The sequence below is a fragment of the Python bivittatus genome, unplaced genomic scaffold, assembly GCF_059951505.1.
Source record: "Python bivittatus isolate LINGU-HERP-01145 unplaced genomic scaffold, Pbiv_v1 ctg000400_np1212, whole genome shotgun sequence".
Classification (NCBI taxonomy): domain Eukaryota; kingdom Metazoa; phylum Chordata; class Lepidosauria; order Squamata; family Pythonidae; genus Python; species Python bivittatus.
The window spans coordinates 4,195,149-4,214,164 of record NW_028277073.1 but is presented as its reverse complement, the minus strand read 5'-3'; the positions used below and the strand labels follow the sequence as shown (position 1 = coordinate 4,214,164).

The 19,016-nt window shown below is 40.9% G+C and overlaps 1 protein-coding gene across 3 annotated transcripts in view; it reads left to right on the top strand.

The window, feature by feature from the left end:
- Positions 1-19,016, top strand: part of TACR2 (tachykinin receptor 2) — a 38,857-nt gene that overhangs the window by 7,265 nt on the left and 12,576 nt on the right. The window contains exons 3-6 of one of the 3 annotated variants that reach the window (XM_088144329.1): positions 9,889-10,083; positions 12,937-13,027; positions 16,172-16,368; positions 17,705-18,584. In XM_088144329.1, the coding sequence (XP_088000455.1) occupies positions 9,889-10,083; positions 12,937-13,027; positions 16,172-16,368; positions 17,705-17,798 (577 nt within the window). In that variant the 3' untranslated portion in view covers positions 17,799-18,584. Of the gene's footprint in view, positions 1-9,888; positions 10,084-12,870; positions 13,028-16,171; positions 16,369-17,704; positions 18,585-19,016 lie in introns of those variants that run through there. The other 2 variants (XM_088144328.1, XM_088144330.1) reach the window with 2 other exon arrangements.

The following is a 19,016-nucleotide window of genomic DNA, read 5'->3' as shown; positions in this document are numbered from 1 at the left end:
CACACACACACAAAGATTTTTAAGAAGATTCTTCTCATCACAAATTGCGATGATACGAATGTAAGAGCGGCAATCGCTTCTCCTTCATTTGCATCTCTGAATGTCAGTATGTGATGAACCAATGCCTCTAGATTCAAGCCACCATACAAAATTATGATGAGCTCATAATTCTATTGATAAGACTGAGATCTCCAAATCAAGTCAATTGCAGCCAGGTGGTGTTTTATTTTGTTTTTTGAGCAGAAGAAAGACATGACGACAGTTTCCTTCTCAAACGTTAACAATGCTTCCGAGGATCGCATTTTTGAAGATGATGTTAACCAGACTGCGATGACTGCATTTTCTCAGCCTGGCTGGCAAATTGCGCTCTGGGCCATCACCTACTTATTTATAGTCACGGCATCGATTGTAGGCAATGGCACCGTCATTTGGATTATCCTGTCGCATCAACAAATGAGAACAGTCACCAACTATTTTATTGTGAATCTGGCTCTTTCCGATCTGCTTATGAGTGCTTTAAACACAGTTTTCAATTTTATTTACGCCTGTCATAATGTCTGGTATTTTGGTGAGGGGTTCTGCCGCTTCCATAATTTTGTTCCCGTTACCGCAATGTTTGTCAGCATTTATTCTATGACTGCTGTTGCTGCAGAGAGGTAAGAAAAGCAATGATGAAAAATTTTCCCTTGGAATTAAAAAAAAAAAAACTACAGACCTCCTTCTGGGTGCTCAGGTGTACATAAAGGTATGTTAGATATATAAATGTAGAAAATAATTGCTCTTAGAATATGAAAACTAACATCATAAAGCACGTGTATTCAGAAGGGTCAAGTGGAAATAATGCAGTGAGGTGTTAATGTTATAGTTCTAGACTGTTATGCACATTTACCTGGTCATAAATCCATGGAACTGAAAAATATTTATTTCTTGTAGACGTGCCTAAAGCTAACTTAATCTAACCCTAAATTACAAGGAGGCATCCCTTATCCACTGCTATGTACGTTCTGTGCTATTTTGTCTTATAAGATCCAACTTCTGTGACCATTTTACAAAAACGTGTTTTACATCGTTTGTTCAGATTCTGCTGGTTAGGATTCCACAAGAGAGCAATGACCTATCTCACTACTGCTGGAAACACTTCACTCCTTTCTGGTATTTCACTAAACATTACTCAAATGTTTTTCAAGTTTCCAGAAGGATATCTTTATTGGCCTTTTGCAATAGGTCTATTAGTCTTTGTTAGTACTCTACCAGTACTAATTTTTGTTTGTACTTTAAGATAGCGTAAGACTCTTGATGTTTCTCCTGTTCTGTCCTTGGCTAGAATCTTGCTTTTATAAAGAAAGACTTATGTGCTAACATCTCCCAGGTTTCAAATATTCTGACTAAAACAAGCCATGGGCTTGTGTGCAGGGGTGGCCACGGAGAGTGGGGAAGTCAAGAAATCAAGATGGCAGCCAAAACTGTGAGATCAAAGCCCTGCTCCTTTTGGGCATGCATTGCATGGGTGACAACCATAAAAAGGGGTGGGGGGTTGGAGACCACCATCTTGACTTTTTTGACCCTCCCCAAAGATGCTCCTGCTTGTGTGGAAAATGGAACACACATCAAATCTCTGCCTTAGTTAGCAGCAGAAAGAAATTAGTGGATTAGTTCAGGCCTCTAGAAGAAACTGAGAGATCTTCCTCACTAACCAGTTAATGTCCTTGAGTTGGCAGGCATAAATTGCACTCCCCTCAGTGCTGAGCTGTATTCTGCCTCAGTAGCAGTGCCAGGGAGTGGGGCTGGGCTATCCTTAACATTTTAATGCAGAACAAGTTAAGGAAAGGCACTGTGGATTCCCTTGGCTTCACGTGCCTTCCAACCAAGGATCGCCAGGTGATGGGAAAAACATCCCGCAGTCCAGATGTTTGGAGCTGGGATGGAGACAAGCTTTGACAGGTAGCTAGAGAGGGGGGGTTGGCCACCTGTCACATGTTGCTCTGGTTTTGTGCAAGTTTTTCATAGGGATGCTTCAACTCTAACCCTAGCCATTTTTGACACAGGTTTAGTGCTATAATGGAATAGTGTTGTTCAGAATAGTGCTGTATTTAAAGGTACTCCTGTAACTTTAAAACAGATTTCAAAGTAATATCTTAGGGGTAACAGCAGAGGGGTTCTTTTTTAAAAAGAAAAGTGTTCTTTGAACCTGGTTTCCCATGTTGAACTGAAATGGCATTTGGGAAAGAGAAGACACTGCTGTTATGTCAACACAGAACCAATCAGTTTTGTTTTGCCTTAGCCAATTCCATTGGTGCTTTCAGTGGGTGCTGGAGGCTGGGTCAGGGAGAGGGAAAGGCAACTCTTGAGGCTGATGTTATCTGCAGCCATCTCCTAATCCCCAGCAGCTGTGGTGGGCAAAGGGTTGATGGCACTCAGTGTGATGGAATGTATCTACAAAGAGGAGGGTGATGTGGGGGATTGCAACAGAGAGCAAGGGCACCAGGGAGGGAAAGGAGAAGAGACAACACAGTCCACAGGGGGAGTGTGGGAGGCAAAAGAGGTTCAGGATAGCCACTCCCTAGAATCTCCTAGAGTATATCCACTAGTTGCAGTAGTGTAGATTTAGTCTGGCAAGATTCTGTCTATATAGTGTAAGTAAATAAAGGAACTTTACTCAGCTGGATAGTTTCACCATTGTTTCTTGAGCTGGGTCTGACAGTCATGCATGTGCACAGATCCATCAAAGCTTTCTCTTGTGTTTGTTTGTTTGTTTGTTTATTTGTTTTCCTAAAGACAGTCTACTGCTCTTCCAAAAGAGCAGGCATTGTGCAGTAAAACTAATTTACAGACTATTTGACATGAAGGAGTAGAACAATGGCTTCAGTCCGTCCGGAAAAATTGTTGTTGGACTATCTCACTATTTGGAAAAGAGGGTCTAGTATTCAGAACAGGTGTCTTTGCTCCTGGCTACAGGAATAGTAAACATAACAAAATCTGAAACAAGCCTCCAGTAATACATTGTTCCTTATTTCTTCTTCCAAGGAATTTCAAAAATCTGCTCTAAGAAATCCTCATTTACAAACAAGAAAAAGTGGCCATGTTGGTTGAGTTGGCTAGAAGTTGTACTTCAGAAATATCTAAAGAACAGCAGGTTCCCCACTTCTGGCTTACTTTTTTAGATTAAATTTCGTATGTATAGGTTGTATGGAAGATTCTGCTTCCATAGAAGATTCACCAATGAAAGATTCTGCTTCTTTTGCAGTCACTCACTGCACTCAGAGATGGTGCCCCAGGATGATAGAAAAGGTTCACATCAGCCGTAGTGGGCTGGATAGATAGGGAGCTGCTGCGGGAGGAGAAGCTGTAAGCAGAAGTATGCCTGACCTTTTCTGCACAGACACCTAGCACTGTCCAGCTCTGACTGTAACAGATTAAAAAGGCAAAAGCTTTGGGTATAATCTCTCTGCTCCATCATTGCCACCCTGAGCTGTGTCTCATTTTGTTTGATTGAACCAGTGGGAAGATGAAAGCAAACTTAGATTTTGATTGGTTCAAAACCCACCAATCAACTCCTTACCTATTTTCCTCCGCTACTTTGGCCAGCTGAAAATGTGTTCCTGTGTAGGCAGCTTGCTTTTTGCAAAGAAAGTTCACAAAACATAAATAAATGCTAGTGATTTACAACCCCTTGTCCCCAAACACCTCCTTCCAATTATTTGTCTGCTGTAAAGACATTTGTAATCAGAGCAAAATGGTGGGAGGAGAAGGGTGAATAGCTTTTGATCTAGGGGTTTTTTTCACAGCTAATCTTTAAAAACAAGAGGGGGAGAGAAGTAAGGTTATCCTCCTTGAAGATGGAATAATAATATTTTGTTGCCCAGTGAATTAACTCTCTAGAGAAGCTACGAGTTGTAAAGAGCCAGGGAAACAGGAACTGATTGGACTTCTCCTAATAGATCACTCTTCAGGAAGGGAGAAGCCCTTGGAAATACCTACATCTTGGAAAGAAGAATCCTGCAAATGTTTGCAAAATGGGAGGTGGTGAGCCCAAGGCCCCTTATATGTGGGATGCCTCAGGACTTGATGCTTTTGCCTTTTCTATTTAATATCTGATATGCTAGTTGCATCCTTTCCTGGATCGGGAGGCCCTTCAGACGGTCACTCGTGCCCATGGCTCAACTATTGCAACACGCTCTACGCTGAATTGCCCTTGAAGACCACTTAGAAGCTTCAGCAGGTCTATAATGCAGCAGTGCGGGCAGTTATAGCCATGCTTCAGTATGCCCATATGATCCCTCTGCTGCACTGGTTGCCAGTTTGCTTCTGAGCGCTGTTCAAGGTGCTGGTTATCGCCTGTAGAGCCCTACATGGCACAGGGCTTGATTATTTAAGGCAGTGTTGTCCAAACTTGGCCACTTTAAGATGAGTGGACTTCAACTCCCAGAATTCATGCTGGCTGGGGAATTCTGGGAGTTGAAGTCCACTCATCTTAAAGTGACCAAGTTTGGACAACACTGATTTAAGGGGTCGTCTGTCTCCCATAGTATCTGCCTGGCTAATTCAAGCTGACAGGGTGGTGCATTCTGGGTTCCTTCGATTAAACACTGTCGTCTATCAGGACCCAGGAAGTGCACCTTCTGTGTTGCAGCATCTGCTCTCTGGAATGAGGTTCCCCCTGAAATCTGGATGGCTCCCACACTGATGGCATCCCAGAAGGCCATGAAGACCTGGCTATTTTCCCAGGCCTTAGGCTAGGGTGGTTGGTGCCCCCTTTGCTGGGTGGTATCCATTGGTGGCACATTTCAGGGTTTGCTGCATTCACCATCTTGCTCTTCTTTCTTTTTCTTTTTCTTTGTCCAAGTCTGGTTTCGTTGTTGTTTCTGTTATATCGTTTGGCATATTGTGAGTCATCCAGTTAAATAAATGAAATACATAAATAAACATCTGCATGAGGCCACTGGGTCATCCATTTGTTTGGGGTCTGGCATCATCGGTATGCTGCTGATTCCCAACTGTACATCTTGACCCCAGGGTTAGGGTTAGGGCAATAAAATATTGAATAGACTCAGACACAACCCTAACAAGACTGAGTAGCTGTGCATATTTGGGCTCCCCAATTCCAGACATTTCAATCTTTAGTCCTAAATGGGGTAGCACTTCCACACTGGGGACAATTTGGAGGGGGGGTTTCCTGGACTTGTAGCTCCTGCTAGAAGAGAATGTGGCAGCTCTGGCCAGGAAGGCCTTTACATAGATCCATCTGGCATGCCAGTTGCACCCATTCCTGGATCAGGAGATGGTCACTCATGTCCTGGTCATCTCACATGTAGAGTATTGCTATGAGCTCTGCATGGAGCTACCTTTGAAGACCACTCAGAAGCTTCAGTTGGTCCAGAACACAGCAGGATGAGCAGTAATGGGCATTCTACAATATACTTACATAACACCGCTGCTCTGTAAGCTGCACCAGTTGCCAGAACTTCCAGATGCAATTTAAAGTGCTAGTTACCACTTATAAAGCCCTTCATGGCACAGGGCCTGGCTATCTGAGGGACAAAGCGGGCATGTTCAGAATCCCACCAATCAAACAGTGTAATCTGATGGGACCCAGGAGGAGGCCATCTCTGTCACAGTGTGTGTCCTCTGAAATACCATCCCAAGAGATCCATTTGGCCCCCACGGCAGTCTCTGAAGACCTGATTCACTTCCTAGGCCTTGGGCGAGGGGTATTGGTGAGCCTCTTATGTTTTGGATTGCTCGTTTGTTTGGTGATTTTGAATGTTTGTTCTTCTGGATGTGCATTGTTCTTTTCTTTGTTTTATTGCTTCTTTTTTTAATATTGTATTCTGCCCAGGCTTTTTATGGAATAGGGTGGGCTTCTAAATGCAAGGAATAAATTTTACTGGTGCAAAAAAGGATTTTTACAAATCCAAGAAAAACATGACAGAGAAACTTAAACAAAGTTGGGCATGACCTAACTTGTTTGGCATGGAATCTGGAGTTAACAAAACTCCAGATTCATGAGACTTTATATAATGTCTGTGATGAAATCATCACACAGTGATACAAATTATACAATGTATGTCAATGTATGTAACTAATGATGCCATTATGCAAATTATATCAATTGCAAGAGAACTTTGCTCCCCTGCATGGAAAGTCCATTGAACTGAAGTCCAGTAAAACAAAGTTTCACTGTAAGGTCTATTCTAAACAGGCAGAAGGTACAAATAAGATTGTTTTTCTCCTTGTCGGGAAAGGACAATGCATCAAAGATGTTTGTTCACCTTGTTCAGAAATGCATTTTACTTAGAACAAAGGTGTGGGCCTGACAAGACCTGTTCTTTCTGAATCAGCTGTATCCTGTGAATCACAAAGAAACCAAATTTAACAAAATAAAACCCTCATGAAAAATTTTCCCTGAGTCTCCTAGAAGGAGCTGCTTTATCACAGTACAATTGGATATAAAAGACACTAAGCAAAGGTGCGTCGAACCTTTCCTATGCATTCTTCAGCTGCTTTGCTTTATCTTAGCAATCATACCTTTTTAAAAAAAATCAACTTTATTAATTTAAAAACCAACAGATTAAAAAGATCTAAAAACAAAGGAAGATTGCAATAGCAACTTTTATAAGTACTGGGGTAAAAAATGGAATTTGCCTTATTATACTCTGGAAAAAGGATTACTTTTCCCCAAATTGAGTCAAAAGTAATTTTTCTAGTATATCCCAACGCCCCCATTTTTTGTATGTCAGTTTTTCCATTACAACAATTTTCCATATTTTTTCATACCAAAGCTCTAATAATGGAGCCTCTGGATTCTTCCAATAGTGTGCTATGACCAGCCTTGCCTCAACCATCATGAACTGAGCAATTGTCTAATTTTTAGTTCACTAGTGGCCTCACTAAACGACAACAGTAAACCTATCTTGGGGCCATGACTAAATTTTCCTATATCCACGCTATTTATCTCTCCCACCTCCGACCACAATCTTTCTACGACCTCACAGAACCACTATATACAGGTAGTCCTCATGTAGCAACTGCCTCATTTAGCAACCATTTGTAGTTAACAACAGTGTTGAAAAAGCAACTTTGTGACCAATCCCCGCATTTACCTTGGCAGGTCTGAAAAGAAAGAAAAGCTGAAATATGATCATAAGCACAGTTGCGGTTTCATTTAGCAACTGCTTCACTTAATGACCGAGTTGCTAAATGAGGACTAGCTGTACAGGTAATGCTCAACAACTCTGTCACTAAGCAATGTGGTCGTTAAATGAGACATCATGTGACTGCGCCACTGATCAATGGCAGTTCTGGCAGTCCCTGTTGCCGTTGTTAAGCAAATCCCATGCAGTTGTTAGGCAAAGACCCATCCTGATCCAAGCCATCCCCGGCTTAGTCCCTTCCAGCCTAGAGCCTTGGTAAGGTAAGGGACTACCTCCAGCTCCTCCCATACACCTGTCTCCACTCCCAGGCCTCTACCTCAGCCCCAGCACCACTAGTGCCGCCACCACTGCCAAAGAGTGTTGCCTCAAGTCCTGCACCGCAGTCAGCTACCTTGGTGCCGCAGTACGAAGCCCCAGGAGTGGTGGGGGGCAGCAGCAGCAAGGGGGCGGTCATAAATGCAGGCGAGTCTGAACTTTTATCACATGACCACGGGGGTACTGCAATTGTCATAAGTTTGAGGACCAGTCATACATCCATTTTTTCATCACCATCATAACTTCAAACAGTTGCTGAACGAATGGACATTAAAGAAGGACTACCTGGATGCATACAGGTGCTCTCTGCTTCACCACACTTCCAACATTTATATGGGCCTTTCCCAGTAATTTTAGTTACTTTAATGGGGATATAATACCATCTATGAATCACTTTTAAGTAATTTTCCCTGGTCTTTGCTGATATTGATCACTTGAGCAATCAGACATTATGAAAGTGACTTGAAACACACCCACATGTGTGCTGCTGGTGCATGCAAAAGATGCTTTCCTTCCAAGTAGGTCAGAGAGGAATCAGCAGTTAGAGATTCCAAGCAACCTGTATTGAGTGAAGGAGGGTAGGGGAATGGTACATTTGAAGGCCAGAGAAGCCACATCTGTGGAACTTTTGCTTTTCAAACAGCTGTTGAAATCTTTTTCAGGGAAGGAAGTAAACTAAGTTAATCCTCCTTGTGTAAGTTTCTAAACATGAGTCAGATTTTGTTGCAATTAGGTTTGGTCGGGTTTTTTTCCTGCATATGACAAGCAAATAGTGAGATCAGGCAAACTTGACCCATTAAATTTTTGCTTTCCATACATTTTTTTTCCAGCTGAGGAGCATTGCCAAGAAAAATACCTGTCGTTCCTAAATATTCTTTTACACTCTACTGTATAAAACCTAGAGATCTTCCTAGGCAAGGGCTTTTAGCTTGTATAACAAAAAAATAAAATAAAAAAGTAATTGGGAGCATATAATTTGCATTTGATTCAGCTAAATGAAAGTGTAAGAAATGTTAAATATTTGCCAGAAAGGCAAATCAGTATGGTATTTTTCAGGTTCATTTTTCTCTCTATGTACATGTATGTGTATTGCCCAGTCCAGTCCAACCTGAATTTTATTTCACCAGGGGTATTACTTCTGACAAGCCTAGATTAACTATACAGATGCAGAAAAATGAACTGGGAAGGCCAAGGATTGCCAAAAATGAAATGTTCTCCATGCCCCAGAGCATAACTACACTAAACACAACATCTTTGTACACAACAGTTCACTGCCCTCCAAGCAATGTATGAATTAGCAATCTGATATGACGGCTGAGAACAGGTGGGAGATAGAAAGCTTTGCAACATGCGGCTTTCAGTTGCAAGGGATAAGACTGGACAGCCCTTATGGGAAAAAGAAAAGTGACTCATAACATTTCCAGAGCTACATACACAAATCAGAGTAAACTATGACACCATTGTCTATTCCTGTTAGAAAAATGGAAGGAAAACATTTTTCAGGGGTCCTATAAAAATTGCCATTTAGTTTTTCCCTTCTGCCTCTCAGAGGTTAGAGATGGAATAAAATAATGTCGTATTTTAAAGAACTGAGTGGGAAATTATTACAAAAGGCCTTGCAATGAAACTTATATCTGCACAATCCAGGATTGTTGGTAGCATTATCCGAGAAGAGGGGCTGGAGAGTTGGACTGTGTTTTCGTCTTTTACAAGCAGAGTTGAGAGAATCAAGGAAACATGTTGGCACCGAGGGCACTAAAGATGGCATACATCTTAGCTGGCCCTCAGAACCCCATCGAGGTGCAGAAATGTGGCCTTGCATCCCTCAATATTTTTATTTCATTTTATTTCATTTTTTAAATGGATTGTTTGTATACTTAGAAAACAACTCCTAGCAGTTTACATCAATACTTAAAGTTCCTTGGTTACATTTTTAAAGAAATACATTAAGAAATATGATGTATTTCTGAAATAGTTGTGGGGGAGAGATGCTCAAAAGTTTCATTGCATGCACTGAAGGCCCCATTCATTGTTGCTTTTTTGGACCAGAGGATGAACAATCTTATTTCTAGCATTTAGGGAAGCTCCTGGTGAGCAGGGCTGAAGCAGTTGCTGATTGGGAAGGTGGCTTTCCATTCTTTCTCTGTGGTCTCCTTTTCATTCTTCCTCCCTTTCATTTTCACTTTTCAGATCTCTTCATTATCCAGGCAAACTGTTGGGGAAGGGCCATATTGCTCTCAAGACAGATCAGAAGTGATTAACCGTAGAAAACCTGTCGGGTTTACATGAAGCTAGATTGACATTTTCAACAAGTTAATGTAGAAAAAATGAATTTGCCTCAACTGTAACATTTGAAGGGTTTGTTAGCATAGATGTTCAATGGAAAAATTCACTTCTTCTGATTCTTCCCTGTTTCTTTCAGGTATATGGCAATCATTTACCCTTTCAAGCAAAAACTTTCTGCAGCCAACACGAAAGTGATCATAGGAATAATCTGGCTGGTGGCTTGTGGACTAGCTTTTCCACAGTTCTTTTATGCGCAAGTCATCACTGATAACGGCATGGCCAAATGTGCCGTTGCCTGGCCACACGATCATGGCCAAAGACAGCAACTCACGTAAGTTCCCCATGTAGACTGAAGTGAGAAATATACTTTGACAAATCTAATCCAAGGAAAGAGGAGGAACGAGAATTCTGGGTCGCTGGTAGTTCTGCCTTACATCTGCTTTCAGAACCGTCAGCTAAAAAGTCCATACCCTTTTTAAAGGCGTATCATCTTTGTACTTATGGAGCAGGATGACAGATAATGAGATGAAAGAAATATTGCAGGTTCTGCTCGGCAGATGAAAAATTGCTATTATCTTCCTTGGATTGTGACATTCTGGGATCAGGAATGCCTTGAAAGGGAAGTACTTGAAATTCTGTGTCAAAGTCCTCAAATTTTGTACAACTAGGCTTTATAAATAGCTGCATCCCATTTTTAGGGCAAGGAAGAGAAAAGAGATTTTGGGGAACAGTATCCCTGATATTTCGGAGAAGCCACAAGGTCTTCCCAGAAAGGAAGATGTTACAGGGACATATTCATTCCATTTTCTCGATAACAAGATGGAAATTATTTGTTCTTTCCTCCTCCCAGGATGTTTTTTCAACTTCCCCTTCCAGTCTATAATTGGGGGTTCCCTGTTGGTTTTCCAGCAAGGTATTTCACTGAATGGAGTATAGTAAGGCTGATGGTTGTGCCAGATGATTCCTTACTGGAAGAATTGAAGCAGCAATAAGAACTGAACCTGGAGAGTTGTTCAAAATAGGGATGAGAATGAGATGAACATATTATTCCCATGTCTGTTAAATTTATACAGCAAATATTTATATATTTATTTATGTTATAGCCACCCTCCAAGAAGATTCCCAAGAAAGGGAGAATGTTTGTGTATGCAAAAATAATTACGTTTGGCAACACTGATGGAAGTAGAAGGGAAGAAGAAAAATTGACAAGCTAGATGGATGGCATCAAAAAGATTACTGGAATGTCCTTGGAAAAGTGATGAGTTATAAGTCAAGACATGGATGGCAAGCATTTGTCCATAGAGGGTTTTGGGGGAGAGGATGAATTTATAGGGCCACCTAACTCAAACAAGGTGATTCTGGGTGGCGTACAGCAAAATCAAAAAATACCCCCCAAGAAAACAAACCAACACAACATTTTTAAAAACCTACCCGATATATAAAATATAAAATGATGACCAAACACAATAATTATCAAGAGTTGAACCCAAGTGTAGCTAACTAACTCCCATCCAAGTTCTCACCAGTTTTAACCCTGCTAAACTTTGGAGCTCAGAGAAGGCCAAATAGATTCTGCCATTTGCTACTGAGAACTTCTCACATTTGCTGTCTTTAATATAGTTGGTATTCACAGCAGCTAGAAGAAAATCCTTCTTTTATGCACATGTGGGATATATAGCACAGTTGGGAGCAAGACTTGCTGCCAGTATCTGTCCTCTCCCCCATGTCTATTCAAGACATGAGCAGTAAGCATTTAGTCAGAGTTCTTGCATGGGTGTCCATGGAGAGGATCAAAAAAATCAAGGTGACAGTTGTGGCCCTGAGGTTTTGTCATTTTCAAAATGGCTGATGTATCACACATACATACACACATACAGATGTGTGCCCCAATGGAGCCCAGAATAATTCACTAGCTAATCATGGTGGTCCACTAGCTGCAGTGTTGTAAAGATGGCTGAAGTGGGAATGTGAAGTACATAAACTACATTAAAATAGACACCACCTAATATTACAGAAGTGAGTTAACTGCTGTGTCCGATTCCTGGAGTGGAAGTTATGAAAACAAGCCTTATCTGAATGTTTATCAGTTAAAAAATATGGAAGCATCTAAAGACTGGTTGATGCATTACAAATTTTCTTCTACATCATGGTGACTCAGATTTTCTCTGGAGCAAAGGGAAAAAAATTGAGGCAGATACAGGAAGAGATAAGAATGCCTGAAAAGAAAACAGGAGACTGAAAATGCTTCGCTCTGCTACAAATAACAAAAGGTCTTTACTACGCAGTCTTAAAATATTTTTCCATTCCATCTCCTTTCAAAAGGAAGAAAAACAACATTTACTACAACCAAGTCTTGTTTGCAAGTTCCCATCACTTCTTTTCCTCTTTGTTTCCATATATTCCACATGGTGCCATCATGATTTCATCAGTTTTTCATTGCCACTAATGAGCTGCCCCAGTTCCCTAAAGGAAGGTGATCATGCGCTCTCTGATGTCATAATTAAAGCGTTCCTTTCAGTGCCAGATCTTGCTCTGAGTTTTCTCACACAGGGAAGAGTGAAGATGGCGGACACTGGCCGTTTTCATTTCTTGATTGGATCAGAAGATTGTTCAATCCATTATGGATGGGAAAGCTTAACTAGTTTTCCTTTGAAGCAGGGGCATCCACAGGGACGGTCAAAAAGGTCAAGATGGCGACTCTTCTGCATAATTAAAGCCCTGCCTTTTTTTAATGTGCATCATGTATGCCAGTGTTGTCCAAACTTGGCCACTTTAAGATGAGTGGACTTCAACTCTCAGAATTCCCCAGCCAGCATGATTGGCTGGGGAATTCTGGGAGTTGAAGTCCACTCATCTTAAAGTGGCCAAGTTTGGAAAACACTGATGTATGTAATACAGGTTTAAAGGGGGGTAGTCCCAAAACATAATGAACTTTTACAATGAGCTGCACATAAAAACCAGGCACAGCTTTGATCACACCATCATGGCTTCATCATGTAGATAGAGGCTGCCCACCGTATCACAGGGAATGTTCTCACTAAAGGAAGGGAAATATTTATCCTTGATAATTCACACTCAGCCTTTCTTCTTTTCTTTCTTCTTCCTTCCTCTTGTTTAGGTATCACATAGCTGTCATTGTTCTGGTTTATGTGCTGCCTCTCACTGTGATGTTTGTTACATACAGCGCAATAGGAATAACTCTGTGGCATAATGATGTTCCTGGAGATCACACTAATATGGTCTACTATCATCGTAAGACTGTGGCTAAGAAAAAGGTTAGTAATTGTTCACAAAAAAAATAAATAAAATGCTGCCTTAAAATGGAATTGTAATATAAACCCATTCAAGTCTTGTACCACCACAAAGGTGCACATTCATTCCAAGGAGATTATAAATCAATTATGTCTCCAGTAACAATCTTTGTAAAGCAGCTTAAATTTCCTCAGATGCCCTCTGCTGTCTTCAGTAGTTCCCATGGCAGTAAGAGTTGGGCTGACATTAATCTGTTTGTGGCAAAGAAGTTGAAGGTGTCCCTTTTTGTCAGTATGACAATCACAACCTTGTATTCCTGAATCCTTAAAAGAAAACAAATGAATGCCACAGCATGATTTAGGATAATTTTTCAATGGCAAGATCTCACAGGGGTAAAGTATAAAAATTTCAGCATTTTTATAAGCAGCCTATAGCTGCATCATCAAGTAATATTAAAATACTTCTAGTATGGATGGCACCAGGACCCACAGATAAAATGCCTTAATTTCAAATAAAATGCCTAACAATTTTGACAGCCTGTAGAATCTATATATACTGCTCCAAAGGAAGGTAGGTCTCTGGAAGAGAATTTCTTGTTTATTATAATGGCCCAGCCAATCAATGTGGTACATGTTATCTTGCCCTTTAGACAGGAAGAACCAGCTTTGCCTAGAGCTCAGTCTGTGGGAAAAGGTTATACAGTGAAACCAGGCACAGTGAGCAAGCTTTCACAAAAGGCTCCCTGCTATTATGTACCTACGTAAGATTGCTAGTCTGGAACTGAGCTGGGGCACAGGCTGGGGATCAAGACAGCGTCAGCATGTTTGAGACCAGGGAATCCATCTGTTGTTTTGGGTCACCCATTACAATCCTGCTGGTCTGGTAACTCCAACACAACAATAATCATCGTGAACTTCAGGATTTTTGGAGGCCCTCAAGCGTGGGATTCTGAATGGGCCCCTCTCGCCTAACAAAGATGAGACCTTCTAACTAAGCAAATTGTTGCACTTAGTAAGCACCAGTGTGGTCAAAACAGCAGTAAAAATAAAATGATACATTTTCCTGGATACTCTGTGCAAAGGAGGAGTGTTCAGCTTTGCAGCCTTGGGAGTGATGGCAGTGAAGGTCAGCAAAGAACTGGCTGGCAGTTGTCTCCTCTGACAAGGTATCTTAGTCATGTTGGTCTTCCTTCTAGAACCAGTTTATGATTTTTAGAACCTTATATAAACACCTCAGGTCAAGCTGGAGGAGCAAAACAGCTGGCCAGAGACACCAACATTGGTACATCATCCTAACATCTGTTTTTAGGTGCCTCTGAGCTTAAGATTGACCTCAATGTACTTACTTTTGGCCATTCTCTGCATCTTCCTCTTCTCTTCCTCCTTCCAATTGGAAGGAAGAAAGAAAAGACAGATCTTACATGGACTGCTAAATTCTAGACAACCTTTAGGTAACTGCAAACATACAAAAAACTCTTAATTTGTTGCTGCATCTATTGGTCTGGAGTTTTGCTGCATAGATGAGAGGTTTGCCTCGGGGCCCAGAGAGCTTATACCCCAGACTTTTATTATTTGAGATATGCAGACAAAACTACTTTGCTAGTGAAACATAAAAAAAGACTTAGAAGAGCCTACTCAGAAATTAAAATGGAAAATTCAGGTAAAAATAATATCAACCTGCCATGTTTAGTGAACTTCAAGGTGAAGATAATAATGTGACGAATAGGTTAATTTTCTTGGCACTCATGAAGTGACCAAGAAGGGCCCACACTTGGCCTCTCATGTCTGGACTACAGAAGTCTGGATGACTACTAGATGTGGCAGGAAAAAAAACAGAGAACTCTTTGTTCCTCTCTTTCCTGCCATCCAGTCACAATCTGGATTTTTGTAGCCTAGATTTTAAAAATAATTTTATTTTGCCATTACTTAATTAAACAAAACAATCAAAAAATAGAAAACAAGAAAACAAGAAAAAGAGCGAAACACCCTACTAACAAGATTATATTGTAAGGGCTTCTCATAAAACAGTTGCAACAAAAGTAATCATATCCTCATTGTACTCCTCCATCCATAATCTGTGTCTGAAGCCACTCATTCATAAGTTGCAAGTAACATCAGGTGTTCAATCCCCTAAGGAACTGGGACCATAGGTTTATCTTTCCGAAGGTGAAGGACCACTGTATTAGCCATAAGAACCGCACAGAGAACCCATTTTTATTGACCAGCCATTGGTTTGTAGTGAAGGCATGCCAGGGTCAATAAAGTCATAAAAGCTGGTCAAAGGCTGACTGCTTTATCAAAGATGAATAATTGCTTTGTTCTGAGATTGGAATAAAACAGCCCCACTTGAAATGTTGTGTTAGAAAGCTTTGAGTCTCCTGTGGCATCTTGCTCTTGCTACCTCCATGAGAATGTGAACGGTGTCCTTTGGGGGCAAACTCCATCTCTTTGGGGTGTGCCTGCAATGTTGCAATGCACATAGAAAAGGGCTGGGGCTTGTTCACAACACCATGATGCAGCTTGCAATGCAGTGAACCTCCCCCTCATCCCCTCCACGAGGATGCGGCCAAGAGTATCCCATGAAAGTTTCAAGAGCTCTGCATAGGGAACAGTGGGAACTTGAAACAGGGCTTTTCTCCCTCTCAAGTGGATGGACATCCAGGTTAACTGCTACTTGCTACCCAGCCTATAAAAATGCAGGCAGGGGAACAACTGACATTTTTAATGAATTAAAAGTCTCCAAACAGTGAAAGCAACAATGAAGCATTTCTCTCTCACTCATTCACTACCACGTTCTTAACTTTTCAACTTATGTGAGTATGGCAAGAATGAAATCTTGCTGGGTTTGTTTTGGTTTGTTTTTTTTTTTTTGGCTAATGCATTTTCCAAGTAGCCATGGCTTGGAAGAAGTTTTTAAGAGCAAGTCAATGACAGGATGCCAAAATATTTGAAAGTTTATGAACAAAACACTCATTGTTTCCCAAATTCAGAACAAAACTCTGGAATCCAGAGTCCAAGCATGGCCCTTTAATAATGACTGCTCCAAGCTCAGAAAGTTTCTCATGTGGAATATTTTGTACCATTCCTTGGGGTACAGTTAGATTATACAGTGAGAAAGAAAGAGTGAAACAGCAATAAAACATCCCTATGCTTTTTTTCCTCCCTCAGTTCGTCAGAGCAATGGTCGCAGTTGTAATAACATTTGCCATTTGCTGGTTCCCTTATCATCTCTACTTCATCTTGGGGAGCATCTGGAAGGAAATCAACAGACAGAAGTACATCCAGCAAGTTTATCTGGCTGTGTTTTTGCTGGCCATGAGTTCTGCAATGTACAGCCCAATTATTTACTGTTGTCTTAATCATAGGTGAGTATTATGTAGTTTAAGGGGCTACAGCTTCAGTGGGTAAAAAGATCTATCACCAGAGGACAATACAGTATAAAAGTACATGCAGATAAATGTTAACTGGGACTTAAAACCATCACTCACACCAAATAACTCTTGCCCTTTTTCCTAACATTCATTTTTTTTTACTTAAAAATGTCAGCATTTTAGAAAGCAGCAAATGCTCAGTGGTAAGTTATGAGACAGGTTAGCGCCACATACTAAGCCATGGTTTGATGTGGTGAGCTAACCCCTATATAAAAATAAGTCATGAATCCATGGTTTAGAAGCCACAATGGCTGGATTCACAGTGTGCTAAGCCATGTTTAGTGGGGGGGGGGGAGTGTTTACTGCTTATCATAGGTGAACCCAGCCATTGTTGGCATACCTGGATAATGGAGAAAGGTAAGGGCTAAGTAACCAAATGAGACACAATCTGAGCAGGGATGTGGCAGGAAGCCATGTGTAATCAGAACATAAGGCTTCCTCTTGGGCATGTGGTTAGGACTGAAAACTTAAAACCTTCCAAAGACAATACTATTCCTAGAATGTGTACCATATTTCATCAGCACTCTGCACGGGAAATATTTCTATCTGCACCAGAAGTGAGCATCTTGTGGCATTTCTGCATCCTCCCCATTTGCCATGGAAATGTAGGAGCAAATTCTACATTTACTCCATTCTGAATTTTGAGAGATCAAAGTTTAAGTGTTTGGGGGATCAATTTCTTTTGGGGAAATATTTGTCTTTTGGTTTTTGAATTTAGGGAGAAGGTATGCCCTGATTCCACCCATTTTTTTGTCCTGAGCTCTCTGGCTTGTAATGAGCCATTCCAAGACCAAGCAGGCCTTTCACGCAAAAATGCTCAACCACCGCTCTTGATCCCTGATCTCAGCTTGATTTCAAAAGTATTCAGCAGGCAATCGGTCTACATCTCTAACAGAGAGAGAGGTTGGATAGGTGTCGAAAAAGTCAAGGTAGCGGCCCAACCATGTGATCAACGGCCAACCCTTCTTTAAGTCCATAGTATAACACATTAAAAGAACATGGGACTTCATTGCCATGCCTCCATCTTGATTTTTCTGAGCCCACCTTTGCAGACACCCCTGCTTGGGCAGCCAGGGAAGAGATGAGAGCTGAGGCCAGAGACAGACAAATGGGTTAGCACATAGTAAATCAGAAACGTGTGGTAGAAAATACTGTAGAACAATTTAAAAAATAGAAAGATGTGGTAGAAATTAGAAAAAGAAGTTGATGGCTTCACCCTCTTGTCTCTGGGTTGGATAACATGCATTTTATTAATATTTGTGCCCGGCAGGTTCCGCTCCGGATTCAGAATTGCTTTTCAGTGGTGCCCCTGCGTCAAAGCTACAGAGAGAGACCAGCTTAACCTTAGCTACCCCCCACCCTAACTGAAAATCCTAAGAGAACAAGCGCCCAACTTCCCCACGAGTCTAGCAACATACACAACTAATCACAATATCATTTACTAATGCATATTTGGTGGCATGATTTTTATCCTGAAGGTGTGAATAATAGTTTAATTGTCCTGTTCTTTTGCTGCAGCATCAAAAATACTGCACTAGATCCCGACATGTTTGTAATTATTCTTTGATGGTAGCAATGCAATTTGCCAGTCTAAGTGGCCCTTTTGAAATCGCTTTTTACATGAAAGGAATTGGCTGTTCTTTTCCCCCACTAAATCAAGCAGTTTTTTTTCTTCCCAACATGTCTTGATAATCTAACTTGCCAATTTCTTGATATAATCACATTAATAATAATTCCAATGATATTGACTTCAGTACACCAAACAGCATTAATCGGCAATCTAAGTTGTTTATTGCACTTTTAACTGTTTCAATATTTGTATACATTAAAAATAATTATAAGTACATTTAACTGGTCCCAATTTCACCAGTTGTTACCATGAACAATTCAGGAATGCTGAGCCCTTAACTAAGGGGACCAAAAGTTATATGCCCCTTCAGTTTATTCCTAGACAGTAAATAGATATAAATTGACTAGCAATCTAAATGCATTTTCTCCCTAAACATATTTTCTTTGATTCCATTCACCATCCTGGTGCTGATGCTTAAAATATTTTGATCCAGACAAATTTCCTCTTTGGGAATCTCCTTTTAGAAAAAGCCTACATTTACACAATTACCTCTATGCACTTGTTGCAATAATAAAAACTACATTTCATGGATTGTGGAGAGTGTAGAGTTATGGAAAACCAAAACCATTCATTTCCTTTCCTCAAGAACATCAAACCAAATTGTAACACAAATGCGGACGGGGGGGAACAGATCGTGAAAAATGGGGCCTTGAGAATGAGGTGTAATTAATGAAAGGCATATTAATAAGGTCCTCCCACCCAACTATCTTGATCATGATGAGTTATCCTAGCAAGGTTAGAGCCTCCTTAAATAAGAAAACTAAAGATCCTGGCTGGATTGATTCAACTAGAGATTACAAAACCCATAATAGCTAACAGGGCTTCTATCTTTCCCAAAGTTCTGCTCCCTGCAAAGGGTACAAAGGAAATGAGTTTTATTAAAAGGCATCAGCTTTTGTTTGGTAGTCGGAAAAGGTGCTACGAGAGTCCTGATTGTTTCCCCGTCCAAGTA